Source organism: Lytechinus pictus, chromosome 3 (assembly GCF_037042905.1).
Source record: "Lytechinus pictus isolate F3 Inbred chromosome 3, Lp3.0, whole genome shotgun sequence".
Lineage (NCBI taxonomy): Eukaryota > Metazoa > Echinodermata > Echinoidea > Temnopleuroida > Toxopneustidae > Lytechinus > Lytechinus pictus.
Window position 1 is genome coordinate 36,965,340 of NC_087247.1, and position 24,155 is coordinate 36,989,494.

At 34.8% G+C, this 24,155-nt stretch overlaps 1 protein-coding gene across 2 annotated transcripts; it reads left to right on the forward strand.

The window, feature by feature from the left end:
* The first annotated feature begins 985 nt into the window (after window positions 1-985).
* Window positions 986-23,742, forward strand: LOC129257325 (alpha-N-acetylgalactosaminide alpha-2,6-sialyltransferase 1-like). Of its 2 annotated transcripts, none has more exons than XM_054895624.2 (8): window positions 986-1,384; window positions 9,134-9,287; window positions 12,824-13,028; window positions 14,697-14,874; window positions 16,198-16,360; window positions 17,903-18,020; window positions 18,952-19,103; window positions 19,534-23,742. In XM_054895624.2, the coding sequence occupies exons 2-8, from the start codon at window positions 9,169-9,171 to the stop codon at window positions 19,796-19,798; spliced, it is 1,200 nt and encodes a 399-aa protein (XP_054751599.1). In that variant the 5' UTR covers window positions 986-1,384; window positions 9,134-9,168; the 3' UTR covers window positions 19,799-23,742. The 2 variants fall into 2 exon arrangements, with proteins under 2 accessions (XP_054751599.1, XP_054751600.1); XM_054895625.2 differs by having other exon boundaries at window positions 1,071-1,380.
* The last annotated feature ends 413 nt before the right edge of the window (window positions 23,743-24,155 follow it).

Genomic DNA, 24,155 nt, shown 5'->3' on the forward strand with positions numbered 1-24,155 from the left:
TAACGATAACATTTCCTAAAATTGAGTTCTCTTGTTTCATTGTTTTGGGCCAAGTTTGATAGGAAATGCATGGGGTTGGCACCATGTAGGTCTAAGCTCATACATTAACTCCCGGGATGAACTCTCAGTCAAGATGGAACCCAAAAAAGAAACCATATCCTGCGATTTTAAAGAGTAAGGGTAGCTATATAGGCCTACCCTAAACAACCTAGTGTCTGCATGCGTTGTCATGGTTTCCCCGCCCTTAATTAATAGGGAGGGGGCCGGATCAAGGATGGGGGTGGGGTGCTGGGCAAGGTGCATGGGGCGGGGAAGCTAGGAGCTAGGACCTGACCGAAAGATGCAAAGGTTTTTTTTTTGTATGTGGGGTGGCGTTTTGGTTTTCTTTATTTTCTGTATCATGTTTCTAAAGTTTCTTTCAGGGAATTAGACAAAAATTAATGGACCAATTACATTGATTTATAATTTATGTACATTATCTTTATTAAATCCTATTTTACCATACCTTGATGTATTATGAAGTTATTTGTCAGCTTCACCGTGACCGGGACCGTGACTTGCGGATCCAGGGGGGGGGGGGGGGGCAAAGACGGCCCTTGACTCCCCCCCCCCCCACTTGAGAGGTACAATTAAAATTTGTAATGTATAAATGCCGTTAAATCAGAAGTGGCCCCCTTTTGAAGACCTTTTTTTTTGCTTGTCAAGTTTTTTTTTTCGTGGATGAAATATGTCCTTATTTTTTGTTGAAAGCCTTTTTTTCTTGCGTCTGTTCTTTGTATTTCACTGCTGTTTGTAAATGTAACTGAAAGAATCAATTAAATAACCTCCCCCCCCCCCCATGCAAGCCCGGCCCCCTAAAAAAAATAGGTGTTTCGTGGCCCCTGGCTAGTCTGCAAGCACAAAATCATATTTGACAATCAAACCAATAACAGGTCCAAAGACTGTGTCATGTCACGCCAACAGTAATTAGTGAATCTAGTAATTCACACTTTGCATTTAATATGCACTTGATCGATAAACCAAGGCTAGCTAGGGTCTGTGACCGTGGTGCAGGGTCTGGAGCCCCGCGAGCCTGGGGCCGGCGCGGCGGAGCTAGCTGCCGTATGGTGCTTCGAGATGCAATGACGCCGCGCTAGAGTGAGTGCAAAGACTGGTATGGTAACAACTCTAGTATCAGGGCATAGTGAAGAAACTAGAAAAGAGTCAGATCAATCTGGATGTCTAACGAGGAGGGGAGGGGAAGAAGAACTGTTCGTGTAAAGTGAATGAATGAAGAGACGCCAGAGACAAAAATTGGTAGCTTGAAAAGCCTTGAATAGGATCACAAGACTCAAGAGCAGAGACAGAGTCAGAGATTCAGTCCCAAATGCGTCATTTTGTGTTAGTAAGCGACATCAAGTTTTTACTCTTTTTTTAAAAGTTCTTCTCATTCATTGTTTGAATTCTTCCTTGGTGCCTCCATCCCTGCACTAACGTTAGGTCCTAACTTTACTCGTTGGATCCTAGATCTATCTGTTTTTGCGAAATAAAGTTCATGTTATTTTTTTTTTAACTTCTCATCCAATCACTCATTCATGATTCAATTTCAATGAACAAGGTTATGCTTGCTATTCCCTGTGGGGAAATAAGTTTGGCAATGGCTTATTTTCTCTTGTTTAAGGGGACAAATGCTTGATTTTTTTACACTGTCAGTTTCCATTACAACTATTCATCATATAACTTAGTTCTTAAGTAAATTGTATTGAAATCAAAGATGACAATTTTCTTAAAATTTTACTTTCCACCAAATCAGACAAGGAATAACAAAGTTGTGGCATTTTAAAGATTTGCATTATTCCGATGAACAGTTCTAGGCACATCTTCATGAATATTCAATTAAAAAAAAGAGAAAGTGATGAAATTTACTCGGGAGGGGGGGGGGGGGCAGTCAAATGTATTGCTCTACACACGCGTGGCCACGATAGGCCTACATGTATTTCCAAACACCCCCTAAACGAGTTTGTCTCTTAGTGCAAAATAACCCCCTAAAATGTTGAATATGACCCCGGGGAAAAAGCTTGGGAAAAAAAACATACCCTAAACATGTTTGGCTAGTCTTAAAAAAAAAGCTTTGGAAAAAAAATACCCTATATACGTTTGACCCTGCGATTGACCAGTCTTTCATAACTACCCCTTTTTTTTTTTAAATCAGTGTTTTTTTTACACCCGTAACAAGCGCACGTGCGGCCTGCATCCAAAACTAAAAAAACACCCCTTTAAACGCGTTTTTTTGGTCATGCGTTACAGCAATATATTTGACTGCCCCCCCCCCCCCAGGAATTTACTACAGTTCTGGCATGCACAAAAATACCTTACACAAGTAACTAAGCCAGGAAACTAAGATAAAAGTTGATACATATTCCTGGGTAGGTACAGTACTCGCCTCTCTAAAGTGGTACTTTCAAAATTTTGATTTTGAGGTGCTGCTGGGTTTGTGCTCCTCCTGGCCATGTGCACTGGGCTGTGAGATGTTCTCTATGCTCAAAATCTGTGCTTAGGAACTGTCTCAAATACTACACAAACAGTAATCCATTTGACCCTACCATTCTTGAGCAGTGAGCTAAAAGTAAAAACTAACAGGTGGCCTTATTTACCCTGTGGCCTTTAATATTCACCCCACTCTCCCCTAATTGGAATTATAAAAAAGATGGTCTTACTTACCCCATTCTCCCCTATTGCTAAAAGTTTTTAAAATTCAATAACTTCGCTATTTGTTATCAGATTTTGATGAAATTTTCAGCATTTTGCTCTGTGAATTTCATTCTATTTATTAGATATAAATATTTTCAGCCCGGAGCATCTCTTTAAATCTTTGTGAAACAGCCTCCTGGTCTGGAAAAGGGTTACATCACAACCAACGAACGTAGAGGGCAGCAACACTTTGCAGTATTGCTTTTAGGAAGGTCCACTCCGCTCAGATTTTGTGACCACTCTTAGCCCCGCCCCTCACTCAGAGAACTTTTTAGGTAGATTGTAGAGTTGATTTTTTTTTTTTGTTAAATTTTACTATTTTTTATGGATATATAATGATAACTCCAAGAATGAATATATATTTATTTTGTAAAAAAAGTAAGACACAATGTAATCATGATTCTTGTAGTTTGCACATCAATAAAAATACATAGTCTGATGACATTGTATTGCCATTCTTCTGCTAAATTTCGCTGCCCCTACAAAAACTACACAAGCCAACACCAGAGTCAAGACCTTGATCTTCTGCCTGGCCGCGCCGAAAGTTCCCCGGGGTCACATAACGTGCACGTAGAGCTGGCCGCACTGCACTGGCGCAGGATTATCTGGACGCGACTTGACATAGCTAGATATGGACCTGAATGATATGGGCTTGGTCTGTCATTGTTCTGGCACTAAGGCAGTTGAGCAACGATAAATGTTCAAGGTTAGAATCTTAATTAACTTTCAATGTAGCTTGGAGACTAAAATATAAAAAATGAGTATATAATATCCAAAAATCCGACTGCTTTATACCATCCATCAGGCAGAGATCGAATACAAGCCACTACACTGGCAAAGCCAAGTTCTAGACCTAGTCTGCCGTTAGACGACTTAGACCTAACATATTTTAGACCGAAATTATCTGGTCCAGTATCGAGCCTTGTATATCCTGACAGGTTTTGACTTGTGGACTATCAAAGGGTGGAGGTCTCTGCCACAGCTGCTATTTTCATTCTATAATTTTACACGAATTTGTGTTAGCATGCGTGCAGAATTAAATGCAAATACCAACCAACCGTACCTACCTCCGCACCGGCGCGGCCAGCTGCAACCGGGGCGAGGCGCTGGGCGTTGTCATACCATAATGGCACTTATTTGTGTAGCTTGCTTGGCGCATTATGCGATGCAGCAAAATTTAGAGAAAAATGTATCAACCTCACTCATATCTTCGTTATCACAATTGATATGCAAAGTCATAAAATTGTTACCATTACAACGTAATATTTCAGAAAAAATACAGATCTAAATATCACATATTTTTAAGCATGATATTTGATGTAAAAACTATTCAAGCAAAAATGTTGAAAATGAGGAAATGAAAAAAAATCAACTCTACAATCTACTAAAAAATTATCTGAGTGAGGGGCGGAGCTTAAAGTGGTCACAAAATGAGCTTGGCTAAATCGGGGTGAAATTAGCAGATTGGTTTATTTAATGACAGAATTCAATCCTACTTACTGAAGATTTTAAAAAAACAAGACGATAATTTAGTGATAGTTTTATTTTTAAAATGAGGTATATTATTATTCTATTGTTTATATATTTTTGTGTTTCTATTATTTGAATCTAGTATTGTTATAATCTGTTAGTTTACATCTGTTTTGATATTAATCTCTGAGTGTATTGTGTCGGTTCATGGTTTCGTTGGCATGCCTACCAAATTGTGCGCGTACTTCAATTGTATGCGCGTATCGAGTGGACCTTCCTAATAGCAACAATGATGTGTGTTGCTGCCATCTACGTTCGTTGATCACAACATAGCCTACCTTTATATGTCACAGAAATTTGGGTCAGTCCCAAAGTATAGTTTTCAAATTCCTGACCACTTGCAGTCAATCTGGAGGCACAGACCCTAATTTTAACTTTGAGAAACTTTGAAAGTGAGGATTTGAAAGTGGTTTAGAAAAGGCATAGACTGTATGTGTCAATATTTTGTGTATCAATAAAAGTTTATACTCTGAAAGAGTTGTGACTTGTAGGAATTGAAAAAGATATTTCTTTCACATATATTCTTGGGTTTCGGTCTCATCAAATAAAATGAAAAAAAATTGACAGAATTTTAGTATGTTACACACTTACACTTGAGTTAGCACTGTCCATTTTTGCAAAGCTCGCAGAAATGCTCATTATTCAATGTAAACGAAAGCTTATTTGAGACATTTCCAGCATTTTTGTCTCACCTGCGAAGCACAGTGAGACTATAGGCGCCGCTTTTGCGACGGCGGCGTCAACACCAAATCTTAAGGACGTTCCACAGTTATGTTTGTGCGCATATTTAACACTGCGCGCTGACGTCACAATGGATGAACAGGTGATAATTAGCTGTGGGTATGAGCTGATTTTTCTCATCATCTGCACCCTAACTGCAGATCCGATGCGTTATTTTATGAAGCTAAAAAACTGGAATTATTCCATGGATCATTTAAACAAATATTTCTACTATTTCAAAATACTTTACTCTGCAGTACTGCCAAGAATCACGAATATTACCCCGAGTTTGAATAAATGGTAGAGTGGTTTTGATTTTTTGTTCACATAGATACAAAGCATTTGGCGCATTTTTGGTGTTTTAAAAAGCACATTTGCTCTAATAAAAATGCTGATAGTTTGAAAACAAGCACATGAACCCCTATTTTTGTCTCACCTGCATAGCAGAGTGAGACTATAGGCGCCGCTTTTCCGACGGCGGCGGCGGCGTCAACACCAAATCTTAACCTGAGGTTAAGTTTTTGAAATGACAGCATAACTTAGAAAGTATATGGACCTAGTTCATGAAACTTGGCCATAAGGTTAATCAAGTATTACTGAACATCCTGCCTGAGTTTCATGTCACATGACCAAGGTCAAAGGTCATTTAGGGTCAATGAACTTAGACCATGTTGGGGGAATCAACATCAAAATCTTAACCTAAGGTTAAGTTTTTGAAATGTCATCATAACTTAGAAAATATATGGACCTAGTTCATGAAACTTATACATAAGGTTAATCAAGTATCACTGAACATCCTGCATGAGTTTCACGTCACATGACCAAGGTCAAAGGTCATTTAGGGTCAATGAACTTTGGCCGAATTGGGGGTATCTGTTGAATTACCATCATAACTTTGAAAGTTTATGGATCTGATTCATGAAACTTAGACATAATAGTAATCAAGTATTACTGAACATCCTGTGCAAGTTTCAGGTCACATGATCAAGGTCAAAGGTCATTTAGGGTCAATGAACTTTGGCCAAATTGGGGTATTTGTTGAATTACAGCCATAAATTTGAAAGTGTGTTGGTCTAGTTCATAAAACTTGGACATAATAGTAATCAAGTATCACTGAACATCCTGTGCGAGTTTCAGGTCACATGATCAAGGTCAAAGGTCATGTAAGGTCAAAGAACTTTGGCCACGTTGGGGGTATTTGTTGAATTGCCATCATATCTCTATAAGTGTATTGGTCTAGTTCATAAAACGTGGAAATAAGAGTAACCAAGTATCACTGAACATCTTGTGCGAGTTATAGTAGTTTTCAAAATCAGCACTGCTGCTATATTGAATCGCGTGATGCAGGTGAGACGGCCAGAGGCATTCCACTTGTTTAATGTTTGTACCTCTTCGGTATAGCTTCCTCTACAACTTTGCAAATTTTGGTGAAAATGACATGGATTTTGAATAAAGTGCAGCATTTATTGTACTTTTGTAGTCTGTTATTGAAATTTCACATTTTTGAGATTGGGTTTTTGTTATCTTTTACGCCATTTTTAAGAACTGACTGTGCTGTTAGACTTAAAGTTGCAAACAAATAGCACTATAAATAGACTCTTCATTCTAACGATACAATTATTAACTCTCTTGCGAAATTTGATGACTTTTTCATGTATTTTGACTGAGTAATAGAGGTTTATACTCAATGTAGTGTTCTTGCGAGGTCTAAAAATGCCAAATTCTTTTGAATGCGCAATTCTTAAGAACAACAATTTGGGTGAACTTTGAAGCTCTATAGCAAAAAATCAAGCACATGGACCTATGTTATTTTTTGCATATTTCGAATATGAAGGTTCTAAAGTATCTATGTGCAAAGTTTGGTGTAAATGACATGGATTTCACTTTAACTGTGGAACGTCCTTAACCAAAGGTCAAATTTTTGAAATGACAGCATAACTTAGAAAGTATATGGACCTAGTTCATGAAACTTGGCCATAAGGTTAATCAAGTATTACTGAACATCCTGCCTTAGTTTCAGGTCACATGACCAAGGTCAAAGCCTTAACCTAAGGTTAAGTTTTTGAAATGTCATCATAACTTAGAAAATATATGGACCTAGTTCATATTTCGAATATGAAGGTTCTAAAGTATCTATGTGCAAAGTTTGGTGTAAATGACATGGATTTCACTTTAACTGTGGAACGTCCTTAACCAAAGGTCAAATTTTTGAAATGACAGCATAACTTAGAAAGTATATGGACCTAGTTCATGAAACTTGGCCATAAGGTTAATCAAGTATTACTGAACATCCTGCCTTAGTTTCAGGTCACATGACCAAGGTCAAAGCCTTAACCTAAGGTTAAGTTTTTGAAATGTCATCATAACTTAGAAAATATATGGACCTAGTTCATGAAACTTGGACATAAGGTTATTCAAGTATTACTTAACATCCTGTGCAAGTTTCAGGTCACATGACCGACATCAAAGGTCAATGAACTTTGGCCATAATGGGGGTATCTGTTGAATTCCTATCATAACTTCGAAAGTTTATGGATCTGATTCATGATCTTGGACATAAAAGTAATTAAGTATCTTTGAATATCCCGTCCGAGTTTCAGGTCACATGACCAAGGTCAAAGGTCATTTAAGGTCAATGAACATTGGCCATGTTTGGGGTATTTGTTGAATTACCATCATATCCATGTAAGTGTATTGGTCTAGTTCATAAAACGTTGAATATAAGAGTAACCAAGTTTCAATGAATATCTTTTGCGAATTTCAGGTCACATGACCAAAGTCAATGGACTTTGGCCATGTTGGGGGTATTTGTTGAATTACCGTCATAACCCTGTGAGTATATTGGTCTAGTTCATAAAAACTTGGACATAAGAGTCATCAAGTATCACTGAACATCTCCTGCGAGTTTCAGGTCTCATGACGAAAGTCAAAGGTCATTTAATGTCATTGAACTTTGGCCATTTTAGAGGTTATTATTAGATTGCTGTCATACCTATCAAAGTCTATAGATATAGTGTATAAAATGGGGATATAGGGGTAATCAAGTATCACTAACAAGTTTTAGGTCACATGATCAAGGTCAAATATCAATGAACATAGTATTATATCATATGAATGGTGTTTTTTGTGAATAATTATTTTATAGTAGTTTTCAAAGTCAGCACTGCTGCTATATTGAATCGCCTGATGCAGGTGAGACTGCCAGAGGCATTCCACTTGTTTTATAATTTAAAGTGTGTTTGTATTTCATATTTAATTTTAATTCTTGTTTCTCCACACTTTTCCCCAAGCATGACAAAGATTAACTAAAAGAAAAAGAAGCCTAAGCCATTTCACTTGAATCGCTGTGTAAATCATCATTATGGCCTCGGTGTGTGGGGATGGGGGGGGGGGCTTTGCCGTTTGATGAAGTGTTTTGGGCAAGATGTGAGCTTCATGATTAATGTTTACTTTTATCCATGTAACTTTTTACAATTTCTGCGCAAATCATTTTTCACGAAAAGTGGTGCTCACTTAAGTGGAAAGATTTTTCAACAGTTGTATAGTCATTCGATTAAAGAGACATGTACCAATGTATAGATGTGGAAAAAGCTTCAGGATATTGCGATTATATTATTTCTAAGTGTAAACTTTTTTTATACGCACTGTAGTAGTAGATGTTCATGTAGCTACACTTCACATTCCTCCTACAACTCTCCTATTTGTTACTATCATTTACACCACTATTGACACTAGCGTACCTATGGGGGGCAGACTGCCCCCCCTGACGTGTCACAACCCATGCAAGGGACGTATCCCTGCCCCCCTGACAAGTCATAACTGATCCCTGACGAGTCCTTTATATCCTGTTGAGGGGCTTTTTTTTTCTTTTTTTTTTGCTTGTCAATTTTTTTTCTGGTACGAAATCCTTTATTTGTGGTTGATGACCTTTTTTTGGCTTGTCAAATTTTTTGGCGGACGATTTTGCCCCCCCTGTGGAAAATCCTACAGTAGGTACGCTACTGACTATTGACAAACTTATTGGGAAACTACTGCAAGTGAATTGAGATGGGTTCAAACACAATCATACAGCCCATTTGCATGTACCTTAGTAGCCAAGATTTTTTTTTCTTTCTTTTCTAACATTTTCTTTTTTTTGGTTCTTTCCTCCTAGATATTCAATCTGGAATGAAATACATGTAAGCAGATATGATGCGTTTCCCCAAGAAAGCATTTGTAAAGCTGCTTCCCATTCTTGTTGGGGCTTCAGTAGGCGCTTTTGTGTATATTGCCCAGAATAAATCTGATGAACCGTATAAGAGAGACAGGTGGGTCCAAAATTATTTTTCTAGCTGTATGTGAGAATACAGCAATAGGGTTGCATGATTTTATATGTTTTGGTTTTAGACTATCACAAACTTAATGAATCCCCCACCACCATAGCCATGGCCCTGTTAATACATGTCACTTTGTCAGTCACTTTACATGTATTCTTCCACTAGGAAAGAAGGGGGGGGGGCAGTCGATTAATGTTTGAAACTTTTTATTGCGATATGAGTTTTTGATGTCTTAAACAAAATAAAACTCCCATATGTTTATATTGCGGAAGGTATTATGATTATACCATCTAATTTCAAAGTCTATCTATAAACCCTATATAGCCCGGGCTATTTTGAAATTGCATAGCCGGGGGGGGGGGGAGCAAACCCCCCTACCCCACCCCCAGATCTCGCTGTTGATTGCGCGATCGTCATGCAAATTGGCACACATGTCATGATGTTATCTCCACTATTCGATTGTCTGTTGTACCAAAAATTAATTATACTAATTAATGCATAAAATCTCAATTTGGTGTGGTCACTCTTTTTATGATTATTTTTCAAATGTATAATAAGAATTGGAAATATCAATTTTTTCCTTATGTATTTTATTGTTTTCAAATTTCTTATGAATTCCTTTGTTTATAGACTTTATGTTTTTCATTGTTTTTTCAATGGAAATCAACGGCAACACTATTTTAGTTACAAATAACATACATTTATGAATTTTGGCGACATATTGAATTTGCATTGGATTTGTACGTGAAATCATGTTTTTGAGCAGGTTTGGGTTTGATATGCACTGACAAAATGTACAACCACATCGCGAATTTGGTCTTAAAAGTTGCGCAAGACTTGAAGGAAAAAAATCATGTTCAAAGTCTTTTCTAAATGTTGCAGCGCGATCTTTTCGCATTATAGATTTATCGTTAAAAATATTGAGGTGGCTGTTTCCCCCCCCCCCCACCCCCGGGTTGGATAGGGTTAAAGTTTCAAAGTTGCAATATTTGAATGTTATGATACAATGGTCATATCATGCATCTCTATAAGAGGGAAAAACTACATAGGGGTGATTCCATACGTGTCGTACGGGACATTTAGAGAACATTTTACAGTTTTTTGACAAGAAAAACAAAAAATATTCCAGTAACTAAAGGTGATCATCAAGTACTACCAGAGTGTTAGAAAATTCAAGACTTAACATGACTTGAATTCACATCCTGTATAATACAGATTTAAAATAGTAATGTGTCGTACGGACGCAGAAAAAGTGGCTTTTTTCGAAATCTCAAGTTTGTACTCTAAAGTCTGTGAGTTGGACGGATAATTTTCGTAGAAACTGAACTCAAATTGATATTCAATTACCCAAGAACAAACACATCTATGAAAGAAAGCAAAATAAACATTCATGAATAAATAAAGCAAATTACAATTTTCGAGAACATTGTGGCGTACGGGACACTCAAAATGTGTCGTACGGGACACCTCTAAATTGAAGCCAAACTTTCTTACTTTATGTCTCTTTGACTTCTTCAATCACTCTATTTGGCTGATGATAATGAAAGTCCTATCAAACTAAAGACATTCATTATGTTAGAAACCGCAATTGGCTGAATATTTCTGTCAATATATCATAAACAAAATAATGTGTCGTACGGGACACTTCTGTGTCGTACGGGACACTTCTGTGTCGTACTGGACACTTGCGTGTTGTACTGGGCAGTCTGAATAAAGCAATGAACTTTTATCAATTAGAAGGGGAGCATTGCCCCTAAATTCTTCCTTTTTAATGAAAAGTCTTTTAATAAGTAGTCATTCAGGACAATATAATTAAGTAACCTCAATATATACAATCGGGAGCAATATGTTATCATTTTTTTCATGATGGGAAATGTACAAGGGTTCGCAGCATTTTTTCCAAGCTGAAGAACTTGAGGTTTTGTGTGAAGTTATATTTTAGTAAATTATTTGATGATTTCCAATACACTATTTAAACAATGAATGAATGAAACTGTAAATTATGGGGTTAAAATGTTATAATTTTTCATATAAAATGTATACATACATGATATATGTCACAACTGTCACTTATAATTCCACAAAATATTTTTTTCTAAAGAAATGCGGTTCTACTTTTTCAAACCTTTCTGCATTTCATGAAACCATATGGTTTGTCTTATTTTCCAGATTTTTATTTACAACTTGAAAAAAGTAGGAGTTTCAATACTGTATATAAAAAAATTAGTGATCATCAAGGGAAGTCCAAATAGTTGATTGATATGTAATTTTTTTTACATCTTATAATAATTCCATGCAAGAGGAAGTCATCTTCCAGGCTAGGGTGAATCGATTATAAAGGTTTTCTTTTCATGTTCAGTGACAAAGAAATTAACCTGCTCTGACCAGTGAAAATCACCAGTTTAGCTGCAGGGATTCCCAAAAGAATACACCTACACTATGACATCAATTAAATGGTTAGAATCACCTATTTCATGTTCTATGGAGATAAAAAAGGTATTTTTTTCAGTTCACTTTATGTCCAATCAATTACTTGAATTAAAATAGGCCTACTATTTGCAGTTTCTGAATCAAAATCCTGCAATTAAATGCATTTTATATTGTGTGTCGTACGGGACAACTTTTAATAGGACAATTATTGAAAAATGAAGGGCTGTGATTAGATCCTTATGGGATAAATCGATCACCCATGGGTCAAAGAAAGAGAAACTGATATTGTGAAATTGCATCATCAAAAATAAAATTGTAGGACAAACTTTTGCATCTTTATGTGTCGTACGGGACATTGCCAAAAATAGGTTCGGAAAAATCAGGGCTGCCCCTATTATGGATCATGAAAATGTTGTAGATATCATTTGGAACCATCAATGATACATTATTCAATTGATGTGCAATATTTTCAATCTTCTCGTGCTTTGCCAATAATTGTTTCAGGCAGTGTTTGTACTTGACTATTTAATTAGCAAAATTATTAAAAATTGAAAATTCCATTATTCTTCCCCAAAAAAACTATATCTGATTTCACTTTTGGTTAAAACTCATAATTTTCATAAAATTTAGGTATCATAGTAAAATATTACACTACTTATGACTTATTGAAAGCATGTTGAAATTTCTGATATTTTTTAAGTTCTAGTGTGGAATCGCCCATAGGAGCTAGGTCGATCTAACTGTGAAATGCTCAAAATAGCACTGGAAACTAAAATAAGTAGCCCTGGAAATCCCCATTCATTGCAATGTTGAAACTTATCCGATATTACAGATATAGGCAGTGCATTTAAGTTCTGAAAAGTAGCCCTTGTAAATAAAGAATAATTGTTTGCCTGCTCTGTAGTTGGCAATGTACGGTATGTGGATGTAGGTTGAATGACCCCATCATCAAGCACAGCAGTGATGATCATTGCAAATGTTACAGGTGTGAAGTTATTTTGTGTTTGTGTGTTATTTTGTTATTTTATCATTCTCTTTGTGAATACACATTACATGATATTCATGTTTTTTGTTTTTTTTAACTGATTCATTTGCAGATTTTCTGGTGATGATTTAGCTGAATCTCATTTAGCTGACTTAGAACATGATGTTTCATTCTTGGGAAAGGAGCATCAATTGGATCATCTCTTCAATGAATTTAAGGAGCAGAAATCAAGATTAAAAAATCTTCATCCTTACATCACCGTTGCTCCTAATAACACTGAGCTGTCTTTCAGGATGAATCCAAAATTTAAATTTTCTGTGAGTTCGCTCATGTTTTCTTCTTAGAATGGGTGTAGTTCATTTGCGTTTACGGTAATTGTTTATCATGGTGAATGTTTTTTATCTTTCAGTAGACCAAAGAAATATTATTTTTGAAAAATATACAAAATATGCAATTTCATTCATAACATCATTATAAATATAAAGGCTAACAGTCAATAATAATAATAATACTTCTCTTATATAGCGCATAATAAACTGAAAGTTTCTCTATGCGCTTTACAATAAAGGATACAAAGTACACATACTACAAACAAAGAAAATAGACTTGTAAATTACAGAATTACTCAATATTTAAACTTACAATTATTACCTATAAAATAATTACCTATACTACACCTAGTTATGAATTTCGGAAAAGATGGGTTTTGAGTAAGGATTTGAAAGTTGAATAAGTGGATGCCTGTCTGATATGTAGGGGTAATTTGTTCCAAAGGGTTGGTCCAGCTACAGCAAATGATCTGCTACCATAAAAGATCATTGACCCCAACAACAAGTGGCTTTGAATATTAAAGGAGACTATTAAAAGAAAAAAAGTCAAATGGAAAGTAAGAAAATGGTTTTACGCATAATACTAGTGATACTCAGATGAGACTTTTTCTTTTATATGAAAAATTGAATATTTTGATTATTTAGATTGATAAAAAAAAAATCCTTATTTATTAACAGTTACAATAATGATAGTTCCACATGTTCACAGCAGAGTCAAACCATGTTATAAACACACTAAAAGGAGGACAAATTGAAATATTTCATATTTCACATGAAGAAATGCAAGAGAAAAGTTGATTACTTCTCTTTTTTTGGATAATGCTTTTGATGTCCATGACTGTTTTGTGAAATGTAGCAAAACTGCACAGCACAATTCTCTTACATCTGATTTTGGTAAAATTTTTTGTATAATGCTTATTTGTTTTTCACTGTTTCTTCAAATGAATATTTTTATTGGGGTGGACTTGCCCTTTAATTTGCACCACATTTTAAAAAGAATTAAATGAAAATGTATTCAATAAGCAATAGTGTATAACATATTACACCATTTCCAAATGTACATGTTGCAACTTATCAATTGTCATTTTCACTTGAATTCTCTTCCCCTCCCTCTCTCTAAATTTATACCAAGTTTTATTAAAGGATTTTTTTTTACCTTAGTTACTCATCAACAATCCCAGACCTTTTATTGGATACATGAGTGATGTACATTTTATCATTTCCCAAGCCTGGCTAGATTAAGAGGTCATTGTTGATAGTAAATACATTGCTGATAGCACCATTAAAAAATATCTAAAGGTGTGTCTATTTAGTACTGCATGCTTAATAAATTAAAAGGCCCACAATTGCCACCTTTCATGGGGAGATGATTATTATTTGTTATTCAATAATAAATGCAAAAAAGGTTATAAGAAATTAGTGGAGCCAGCTAACTTTCTGTGCAAATGAATGACATTTTCTAAAACAAACATGTCAGTGGTTGAGGATATAGAATTTAGAGAACATACAGTGCTTATCACATTACTTTATCATACAATTCTTTTGACCTAGTTTGGATGATATGATTGGCTCCCAAATCATATTTAGTTCCCTGTGAATCTTATGCTAATATTGCTTTAATTGTTCATAATTCATACATTTTCTTCCATCAAACAGTCATGTCCATATTCTCTGCAAGGCAAACTCCAAGAGTCCCAATGGGCCTCCCGGTATTATCACCCAACCATACAGATGACCATGACAGATGACAATATTAACCAGGAAGAATATGAACGCATGAAAACGTATCATATGCCGTTTGGATTCCATTATAAAAATGAGCTCACGTTTGATGGTAAGATTACGGTAACAGATTCATGAAGATTTGCATCATTAGCAGTAAAGTCATTAACTGAGTTACCATAGTACCGATGTTTGCTTTCCAATCAAAACCAAGGATCCCATTTAAATTGTCAGTGAATGGTAACCAATCATGTCAGCAAACCTTTTAGGAAATGGTGCTTAAGGTCATGTTTCAGAGAGAGATACAGTCAAACCCAGTTCAAAAAATCAGTTATAATGTGATTTTTACATTTCAACCAATCAGAAGCATGCATTGATGGTGTCGGTGTGATTTGTTTTCAAGTTGCATTTGAATGAAATTCTTTCTCCATCAGACCCTAGATTCGAAGATTCCATTTGTTGTTTTCGGATCTTCAGAATAATGATATATTTGTATTTAAGTTCGAATGTTTTTTTTGTTCAATTTGTACTGGAAATTTGTAAAAAATAGGTTTCAATTTCCCTTTTTGTACTAGAGATAGCATTTGAATATCTTTTGTCTTACCACTATTTGTCCCATAAAACTCCAATTTAGCATATCTTATCGAGTTGATTTTTTTGTGCTCAGGTTTGACAACACATAATATTGCATGTTCTTTATTGATGATTGATGATGTCATTCTATTATTCCTCTCTTTGTTTGTATTTGTACTTTGTGCTTATCTAACTTTGAAAAGTGCTTTATCAATTGATCTTACAATAAAGCATCATACTAAACCAGATTTTCATTTAATATTAGATGAATTTTACATAGAATTATTGATATGAATATAGTGCAATTTTATTTATCCTGATAAAGGTACATGTACACCCCTTGTGGTTCATGGCCATAAAGATTATTTTATTTCATTTACATCATGTTCAGACAAAGTGACATGATCATTGATCTAGAATTATCGACAACCTGGAAGAATATATAGGCCTACATTATAACAATAGACTCCTCAACCCTATCAATATCTATTTCAATGATGACCCACTGCATTACTCTCTTATTCAGCCATTTTGCTTATAGTCGTCTTAAGGCAGCAAGGTAAATTAGGTTGGATTATAATCATTAAAAAAAATATTTAAAAAAAATCATTATTATATCAAATTCTTAGAACAGGACCAATAATATAAAAGAGGGCACTTCTGTCGGCAGTGTATTTTTTCTCTTTTTATCATTTAATGTGAAATTTTCAGTATCCTTTGACTCGTAAACTTTGAAAAACGTATTAGTTAAATCATAATATCTGTTTTTAGATGTATTTTAGAGAACTGTCAAATAGATTGAATAAAAAGAAATAATGATATATTTTAATTTGTATGGTTTTTTTGTTTGTTTTCTCATCAGAACTCTCAAAAACTTTGAAACTATTTTCTAATGAGGAATCTATATTAGGATTTGAGAGTACTGAAAGACCTCGATGTGTGAGCTGTGCAATCGTAGGAAATGGAGGAATACTGAACGGATCTGGCATGGGAAAGGAAATTGATAACCATGACATGATTTTCAGGTAAAATAGAAATCATTTAGATAAACTTTTACGCTATTAATGTTCTACAATAAGTTTATCATTTGAAGTTGCCATGTTAAAGGTTTGAAGTGGTAGCTTTTAGTATATAAAACTGATTTAAAGTGGTATCACATTGTCTAGACTCTGTGAAAATATTAATTCGAGAATCATTTGACATTCCGCCATTGTAAATTCAATTTTCACATATCAATGGTCACAGTTTATGCATCGCTTAAGTGATGTCTACAGGAAGCTTCATGTATAGACCAGGGGCTGCGGAACGGTTTTCAAAGTGGGGGGGCTGACCATGCTAAAAATCACAATCATATGGTCAATTTTACGTTTTTGTACACGGTTTTGGGAAAAAGTGGGGGGCTGAAGCCCCCCAGCCCCCCCCCCCCCCCGGTTCCGCGGCCCCTGTAGACTGTGCACATGAATCACAAACATTTGCAGCCTCTTTGATATCTGGTTGGTTCTACACATTACTGAGTAGCTTCATACAATACCCACCTATAGTCATTATTGTCCTAATTTTGCTCAAAAAAAAAATCACAAGTGTTTGAAATTTCAGAACCAACATCAGTGACACTCCCATTCTAGCTGATGTCAGTTAGATATTGAAATCACCAACACTCCCACTGCTGAAAAATACTTTTAAGGCCAGAGCAGAGGATTGATTTAATAAGAGATCCATTCCTGCCTTGTTAAATAGTAAAGACTTTATTCTGTAATATTCAGAGTTATGATTAAGAAAATGAAATATTGGAATTTTATGAGCAGTTTGTATATTGCCATGCCTGATGATTGAATTTTGGATGATCTGCAACTTGAGGGTATCATCTATGGATCATTGTCACATAGCCTGGTCCTGACCCAATACTTGAAGAAATACATCTAAAGGAGTCAATCATTTAATGATATGTTTGATTAATTAATAATAATTAAAAAATCAGAATTAATTACACCAAATGAGTACAAAGAGCAGATAACATTACATTGATTGTCATTCATTTCTTACAAATTTTTGGGATGTCACTGACAAACATAGTAATGAAAGAAGTGTGTGTGGGGCAGTTCCCCCCCCCCCCCCCTATAGAAATGCTCAAAAGCTACTCATTAATTTTGTTTGTGTCACAACAATCCACCTGACTTTTATTCTTTGCAAGGAATGCACATACACCCTCGAAATTAGCTCTGTTTTGCTCTCTCCAATGCATACATATGTTTTTGAACTGGGGGCCGTTTCATAAAGCTGTTCGTATGTTAAGAGTGACTTTAAGAATAACTGCTGATCCTTTCTTGTGGTTAAATATATTCACCACTAAATGCACATTGGTGATTAATAGCATGTAAGAAAGGTTTACCAGTCATTCTTAAAGGTGCTCTTAACTTACAAACATCTTTATGAAACACCCACCAGTTTATGTACTCTTGCTCCCTTCCCTCTACCCCAAACCCCTGAAATGAATTCATATGGCTAGTGAGGTATGATTGTGAAGAATAAAATTAGGTTTTAAAGAGTGATTGCCTCTTTCCTTTCAGAGTGAATCACTGCATCAGGAGAGGCTATGAACGTGATGTTGGTACCCGGTCAACTCACTATGTATTCATGGACAGATCCCTCATTCACACACAACAGTCTGATATACCTAAAGACAAGGTATGAGACAATGGATGCTTCGACACATTCTTTGACAATAGTTGTCTATTTTTCAAGTGTAACTCAATATGAAAATGAATTGATTCAAAGTGTAATCACCTGCCAAATTGAATTCTTATTTGTGTTTTTATTTCCACAATGATTAATAAGTTCTAACAACAAACTCCATACATTTAATTATAAAGGTGCTTAAAACACATTGTATTTTAAAGGCCCCAATGAAAACCAGAGTTTGTATATTGGGCTACCCTTTATGAAATTTGTGAAATAAATAAATAATAACATGCATATGAAGGTAGTTATTGAATTGATAAAGCAATTTTCATTCAACCTTCATAGAATTAATTTATGCTAATGGTATTCTTATTCGAAACTGTCAGAATATATAATTTTTTTATTCATTATTTTTTGGTGAATAAGATCTGATTCTAGAAATCTAACAAAGCTGTTTGCGATTTTGCTGTCTTAAACACCTATTTTATAATCAATAGTATTGAATCATTAGTATTGAATTTGTTTGACCATGTAATAAAAAGAGGGCTCGTTTAAAATTACAGTTGCATGTAATATGATTGTCTGATTAAAACAATGCATAATGTAATTGATTCTTTTCTCTATATATTTGATTTGATTGGGTTTGATTTGGTTTCAACTCGGTAACGGAACCATTCACATGAATCCACTTCACATAGACATATTCATTTATTCATTAATCTTTTGAGACTGTCTAGTTGCTCTGCAGACAGTATCCTACGATGTATTTCATATCTCACCACAAATCATAATCAGATTTCATGTCTTATAAACAAAATTATACCAATTATTGATTTTGGTTTGAAGTTATTGTGCATTGTCTGAAGATAAAAAAAATTGCCAATATTTTTTGTTTGTATGTTGTGTTGTGATCCGATTATCTTCTCTGGTCTGACAGGGTATCAAGTGGATCTTCCTGCCGTGTAGAATAAATGATTATCATTACATCTCAGAAGTTGCCAAAGGAACCAATCCTAAACAGAAGCTGAAAGCTAATGCTGCAGACATCAGGCTTCTGCATCCAGATTTCGTCAGATATATTCACAAAATGTGAGTACTCTTTGAATGGATAATCTATCCTGATACCAGGGGGGGCATTTCATGAAACAACTATTTGTTATGAGCTACTGAAATCCTTCTATCTTATTGGCTCAGAGCAAAATTTTAAGTGAAAGTCACTGATTATTTGTTTCATGCAATGCTAGGGGGGAGGATGGAGGTTCACAAATATTTAACCGTAACTAAGTGGTCAATGACAATGGCAATGCACGCAAGTTGTCAAATTAAAACTCATGAGTTATTTTGTATTGTAGTATTAAAATCACAAGTATTAATCATGAATTCTTGATATAGCTGACCTTTGAACTTCAGTTAGCTTTTTTAGAAACACCCTGTATTAGGGATGGATTTAGAGCTTTTGGAGTCAAGGTCATACATTTGCGTACATTGCAAGAATTTTTTCCTTCATTGATTATTTCAGATGGATGCGGACCAAGTCTTTCCGTCCAAGTACCGGTGCCATGATGTTCATGACTGCTCTTCATAGTGGATGTGATTCTCTTAGTGTGTATGGTATGGGATTCAATGCTAAGTACACGGAACACTACTATGATAAAACATTCAGTGTGTACAAGAACGTGAAAGGAAGCCATGATTTTGCCAGAGAGATCGAGATTATGAAGGAATTAGACAAAGCTGGTGTTATTAAATGGTACAAGAGAGATGTACCCGAATTCCTATCATAGCAAACTGATGCTATGATACAGGTCACATGCTAATTATTTGCCTTTTTAGTCTTTTCAATTTGAATATATATTTATGATCTGTCACACTGAAATCCCATTCATGATGAAATACAGGTATTTTGTTTTTGAATGTCAATTTGTTATATTCTCTGCAGATTTGATGTTGAAGAGAAGAATATATGCCATGTGTATGTTTACATATTGGGAGAAAGATGAAAGTACTTCTAAAAATGTTGATATATGGGTCATTTCATCAGTTTGGGGGCAGATGTCCATGGAACAGAGATATCAACCATTTGATTTCATAATGAATATCAATTCTGATTTGGATAAGTTTTTATGTGCCTATGTGAGGTGAGTCTCCTACCATAGTAATTCCTCTTTTGATTTGAAAGATACTGATTATGGATTTGTTGAAGTTCAAATTTTTTAACAATGTTACATGGATACCACATTTTCATATTATCAACAATATACTCTCTGTTCTGATCTTGCAATACATTATGGTATTTGATTAGTACATCTTAGTGGGACACCAAATTTTACCAGAAGTAATTATTGGCAGATATTTGCTTTGATTATTAGTTCTGGTATATCACAAACATGGCTCCAACCAAATGAAATAACCAATATAACAATATGTATGAAATTTTCATATTTATTACATATTAATTTTCAAACAAATTAAAAATGTACTAATCACCATAGTTCACAGAAATATATCTACCTCAAAAAAATATAAAGGAATTCTCTTTATTTGGGTTATAATGAGAGTTAAGATGGCTAATACTCTCCTGAAACAAGAATGCTGTTACAACGTATATCATGGGAAAATATACAGGTATGTTGTATTACAGTCAATGTGCTTTATGATCGATCAATGATAGAGTACTGAAAATTGCTACAGTAGGGCAATTCCAAAATATGTAGGACCTTAATGAAATTTTCTGTCTCTGATTTCTTGTTCTTTTGACAGTCTGTAATCAGTGTAATGTTCTCAAGGACCGTGACTTGGTCAGTTTATGAAGTGAAGTAAGAATTGAGAACAATGGCAGTTGGACATACAAAAAAGGTTGATCATTTTATGGAATTGCCCAGCAGTATCTTGAAGTACCGGTAGTGCTATTTGCAGTGAATGTTTATTGTCTATGATACAGAATAAAATGAAATGAAATATTTTGTACAGTGACTGAAGCACATTAAAAAGAACAATATATTGAAATAGATGTTAATGGGAAATCCAACTTCTAACTTCAATTTATTAGGAATTTGTGTTTTTCATCATAGCATATTTTCTTTTTGGGATACAGTAGTAATCTAAATATGACATATATATAAATTGTTATATACACACTATAAAAAAATTATCAGTCTTTTACCAACATTAATACAAAGCTGATATTTCATTAAATGCTTGAATTTGTGCAATGGAGATATTGTCCCCCCCCCCACCCTACCACTACATCAAAATGACATTACCTACATTTATGTAGTCATTATGTAGTCTATTTGAAATAATGTCATAGTGATTGCATTTTTTTTTTAGATTTCATAACCTTTTTTTAATTCAGATATCAAAATTTCATCTAGATCCACTTTTCTGATTTTCTATGGACCTATTAACTATTCTAGGCTTTGCTTAGAGACCACCCCACTCTCGTCGGCAATGGGTTGAAACAACTCTTGCCATTTGGGTTGGTTTTCCCCATTATCAACATTACACACGCATATTTGCACAGACATAATGATAAGGGCTGAACAAAGGAATTTGGACAGGTTGGTGGATTTTCTGGAAGATTACAATATATGGTGCTGACTGTATAAAAGTAATAAATGTAATTATAATTTATGATATGAAAACTTCTGTACGTTTTGCTGTCGTCGACACTGCAAGTTTCTTTTTTAAGTGCAAATGCTATTGGAATTGATACAGATTTTATGTTGCAATTTTATGAATACTCTCATTTATTCAGAGTGCTTCCAGTAGATGTGTGTAGATAGTTAGCTTTGTTACCTTGGGATTGGTCTGCGACTCAATTTTGGAATAAAACGTAGTAGAATTTGATGCTAATATTGAGACTTGGAATATCTTACTGTGTAATGATCCAAATCATTGTACGAATACCTATGATCAAATCTGTGACTATGCTATCATCTATCTTAGAATAAAAGCAAATTTAATATCTAGTCGTAATGACGTCATAGTAGTCGTACAATTGGCTACGATTTGAAACTAATTTGGCCTTTACTCCAAAATAAAGGCTTAAAATCTTACAAAATGGTTATATTAGTATTCTTTCAATTAATTTTAATCTCAAATGAAATGGTATGTTCCATTCACATTTTCAGAAAATGAGCAAAATGCGATTTTTTTTTTTCCAAAATTGGATCGCGAACAGTCCTAGTATGCACATTATGGAATCAATACTGCACACTACCAGCATTTAAGAGAAAGCTTTGAAATATATGTTTATGAACAGGCAGAACGGCTATGACATTATACAGTAAAAGAAAAAAAAAATCAGCATTCGGTTTCTTGCAATTTGAATACAGATTTATTGCGATTAATTATATGATATAGTTCTCATGAAGAAGCCTATATCTGATTGCCCGACCCATGGGTGGATCTAGGGTTCATAAATTGTTAAAAGCCCCCAAAATAGTTATCACAACAACATCTCATGTACCTCAAAAGAAAATACCATTACCAATCTAAGGAGTGGGAGCCTTGGTTCTTTTTTTCTACATTGCCGGATCTATCACCGGCCATAGCAATTCATGATGGTTGTAATTTACTTGTGAAATAAATACTTTTCTCAGTTCAGTTCAACTTCAAGATTCGCCTAATGTTCGAGGTTCCGATAACGGTACTGCCTCAAAGACACACAGGCTGTTACAGTGTATACAGATGTAGTAAGAAGTTCTGTGTTATGTATGAAGAGAAATCTAGAAACTCAATTGATTTAGGTAGGTGGATGTCTCCTTCTCATTTCTCTTATTGGTTTTACACACATGACAAAATGTTTCACTGATGAACCCATTTGAGAGGCCATGTGCCCAGATGTACTCTCTCACATCCCTGGTATAACTGATCAGCAATACATGCATATTACTTTGTAAAATCCCAATTATGATACTTATGAAATATACTTAAGAATGTAGCCAATGAGATTCACTTTGAATGAGTCGTGTGTGGTTGATTTTATTTTTTCACTATGTGCCAGATTGCAAAAAAGTGCACAGCAAAAAGTATAGCATGCATTGAGCAGGATATCTGTTAGGCATACAAATCTAGTTCATGATGATATGCCCATGGTTTTGTAGGTTAGTGCCATAGGAAGAAGGATGTACAATGCTTGGTAAATAATGCGCGGGTTTAAGAGTTTGTCAGGCGAGTGGTGGTGCAGGCACTTCAGGTAGTTACAATATTGAAAATTGAAAAAAGAATGAATTGATGGCTGCATCACCTCTTTACACAGTGTACTCTTACATGTGCATTATTTGTTTGATAATGAGTATGGTACCAATATCCTGAATGTCAGAGTGCATCTTACTTTATTAGGAGTAGTCTTGTACATGCATTATGTACTTGAAAATTATAGCAATACGTGTGGGGCAAATATAAAAACGATATTGGACAAATATGATACTTCATTGGATGAATTTTGAAAGAATATTGGACAATTTTATGAGAAAAAATATCAAATGTTGAAAAATCCCCCAAAATTGCCATCAAGACATGTAAGATGGTGCAAAATCTAAAATGTAATTTTTTTTAAGGAGTGCAATAGTTGTTTATAAGATTTTAGAACTTTAATGCCTTGGCTAATGGCCTTCTTCCTAAAGAGAATGTTTGTGCAACCATGGTTGAGCAGAAAATAGTGGTACATGTATTTTTTTCATATTAGATTAGATTAAAATTCAATTCAACATTTATTTCCAAATCATTGTTTACATTATGATATTTTAATGGTACTCATTTCTGTCGATGAAGATCAGCAAGCCTAGACCTGTCATCAATATTGTTTGTTGATGTGTTTTGAGATTTTGTGTCAAAATTATTTAGTATTGCAGTTGCATTATTTTCTTTTAGGTGAAAATCCTCTGTGATATAAGAAGGTTGTTAAAAGAAGCATAAGAATATTGAAACATAGTGGGGCAATTCCATAAAATATGCTCGTCCGACCCTCTATATGTGGGACCTTCATGAAGTTTTCTCTCTCTGATTTCTGGGTTTCTTTTGACAGTTTGTAATGATCTCAAAGGACCATGACCTGGTCAGTTTATAAAGTGAAATAAAGCTTGAGAAAAATGGGGGTCGGATGTATAAAAAGGTTGATCATTTTATGGCTTTGCC

What these genes read in the sequence shown, in the direction of transcription:
- LOC129257325 (XM_054895624.2), top strand. Translation starts at nt 9,169, where the DNA reads ATGATGCGTTTCCCCAAGAAAGCATTTGTAAAGCTGCTTCCCATTCTT. An exon ending in ATCCAAAATTTAAATTTTCT is followed by an intron (nt 13,029 to 14,696) that starts GTGAGTTCGCTC and finishes TCCATCAAACAG; the next exon opens with TCATGTCCATATTCTCTGCA. An exon ending in AAATGAGCTCACGTTTGATG is followed by an intron (nt 14,875 to 16,197) that starts GTAAGATTACGG and finishes TTTTCTCATCAG; the next exon opens with AACTCTCAAAAACTTTGAAA.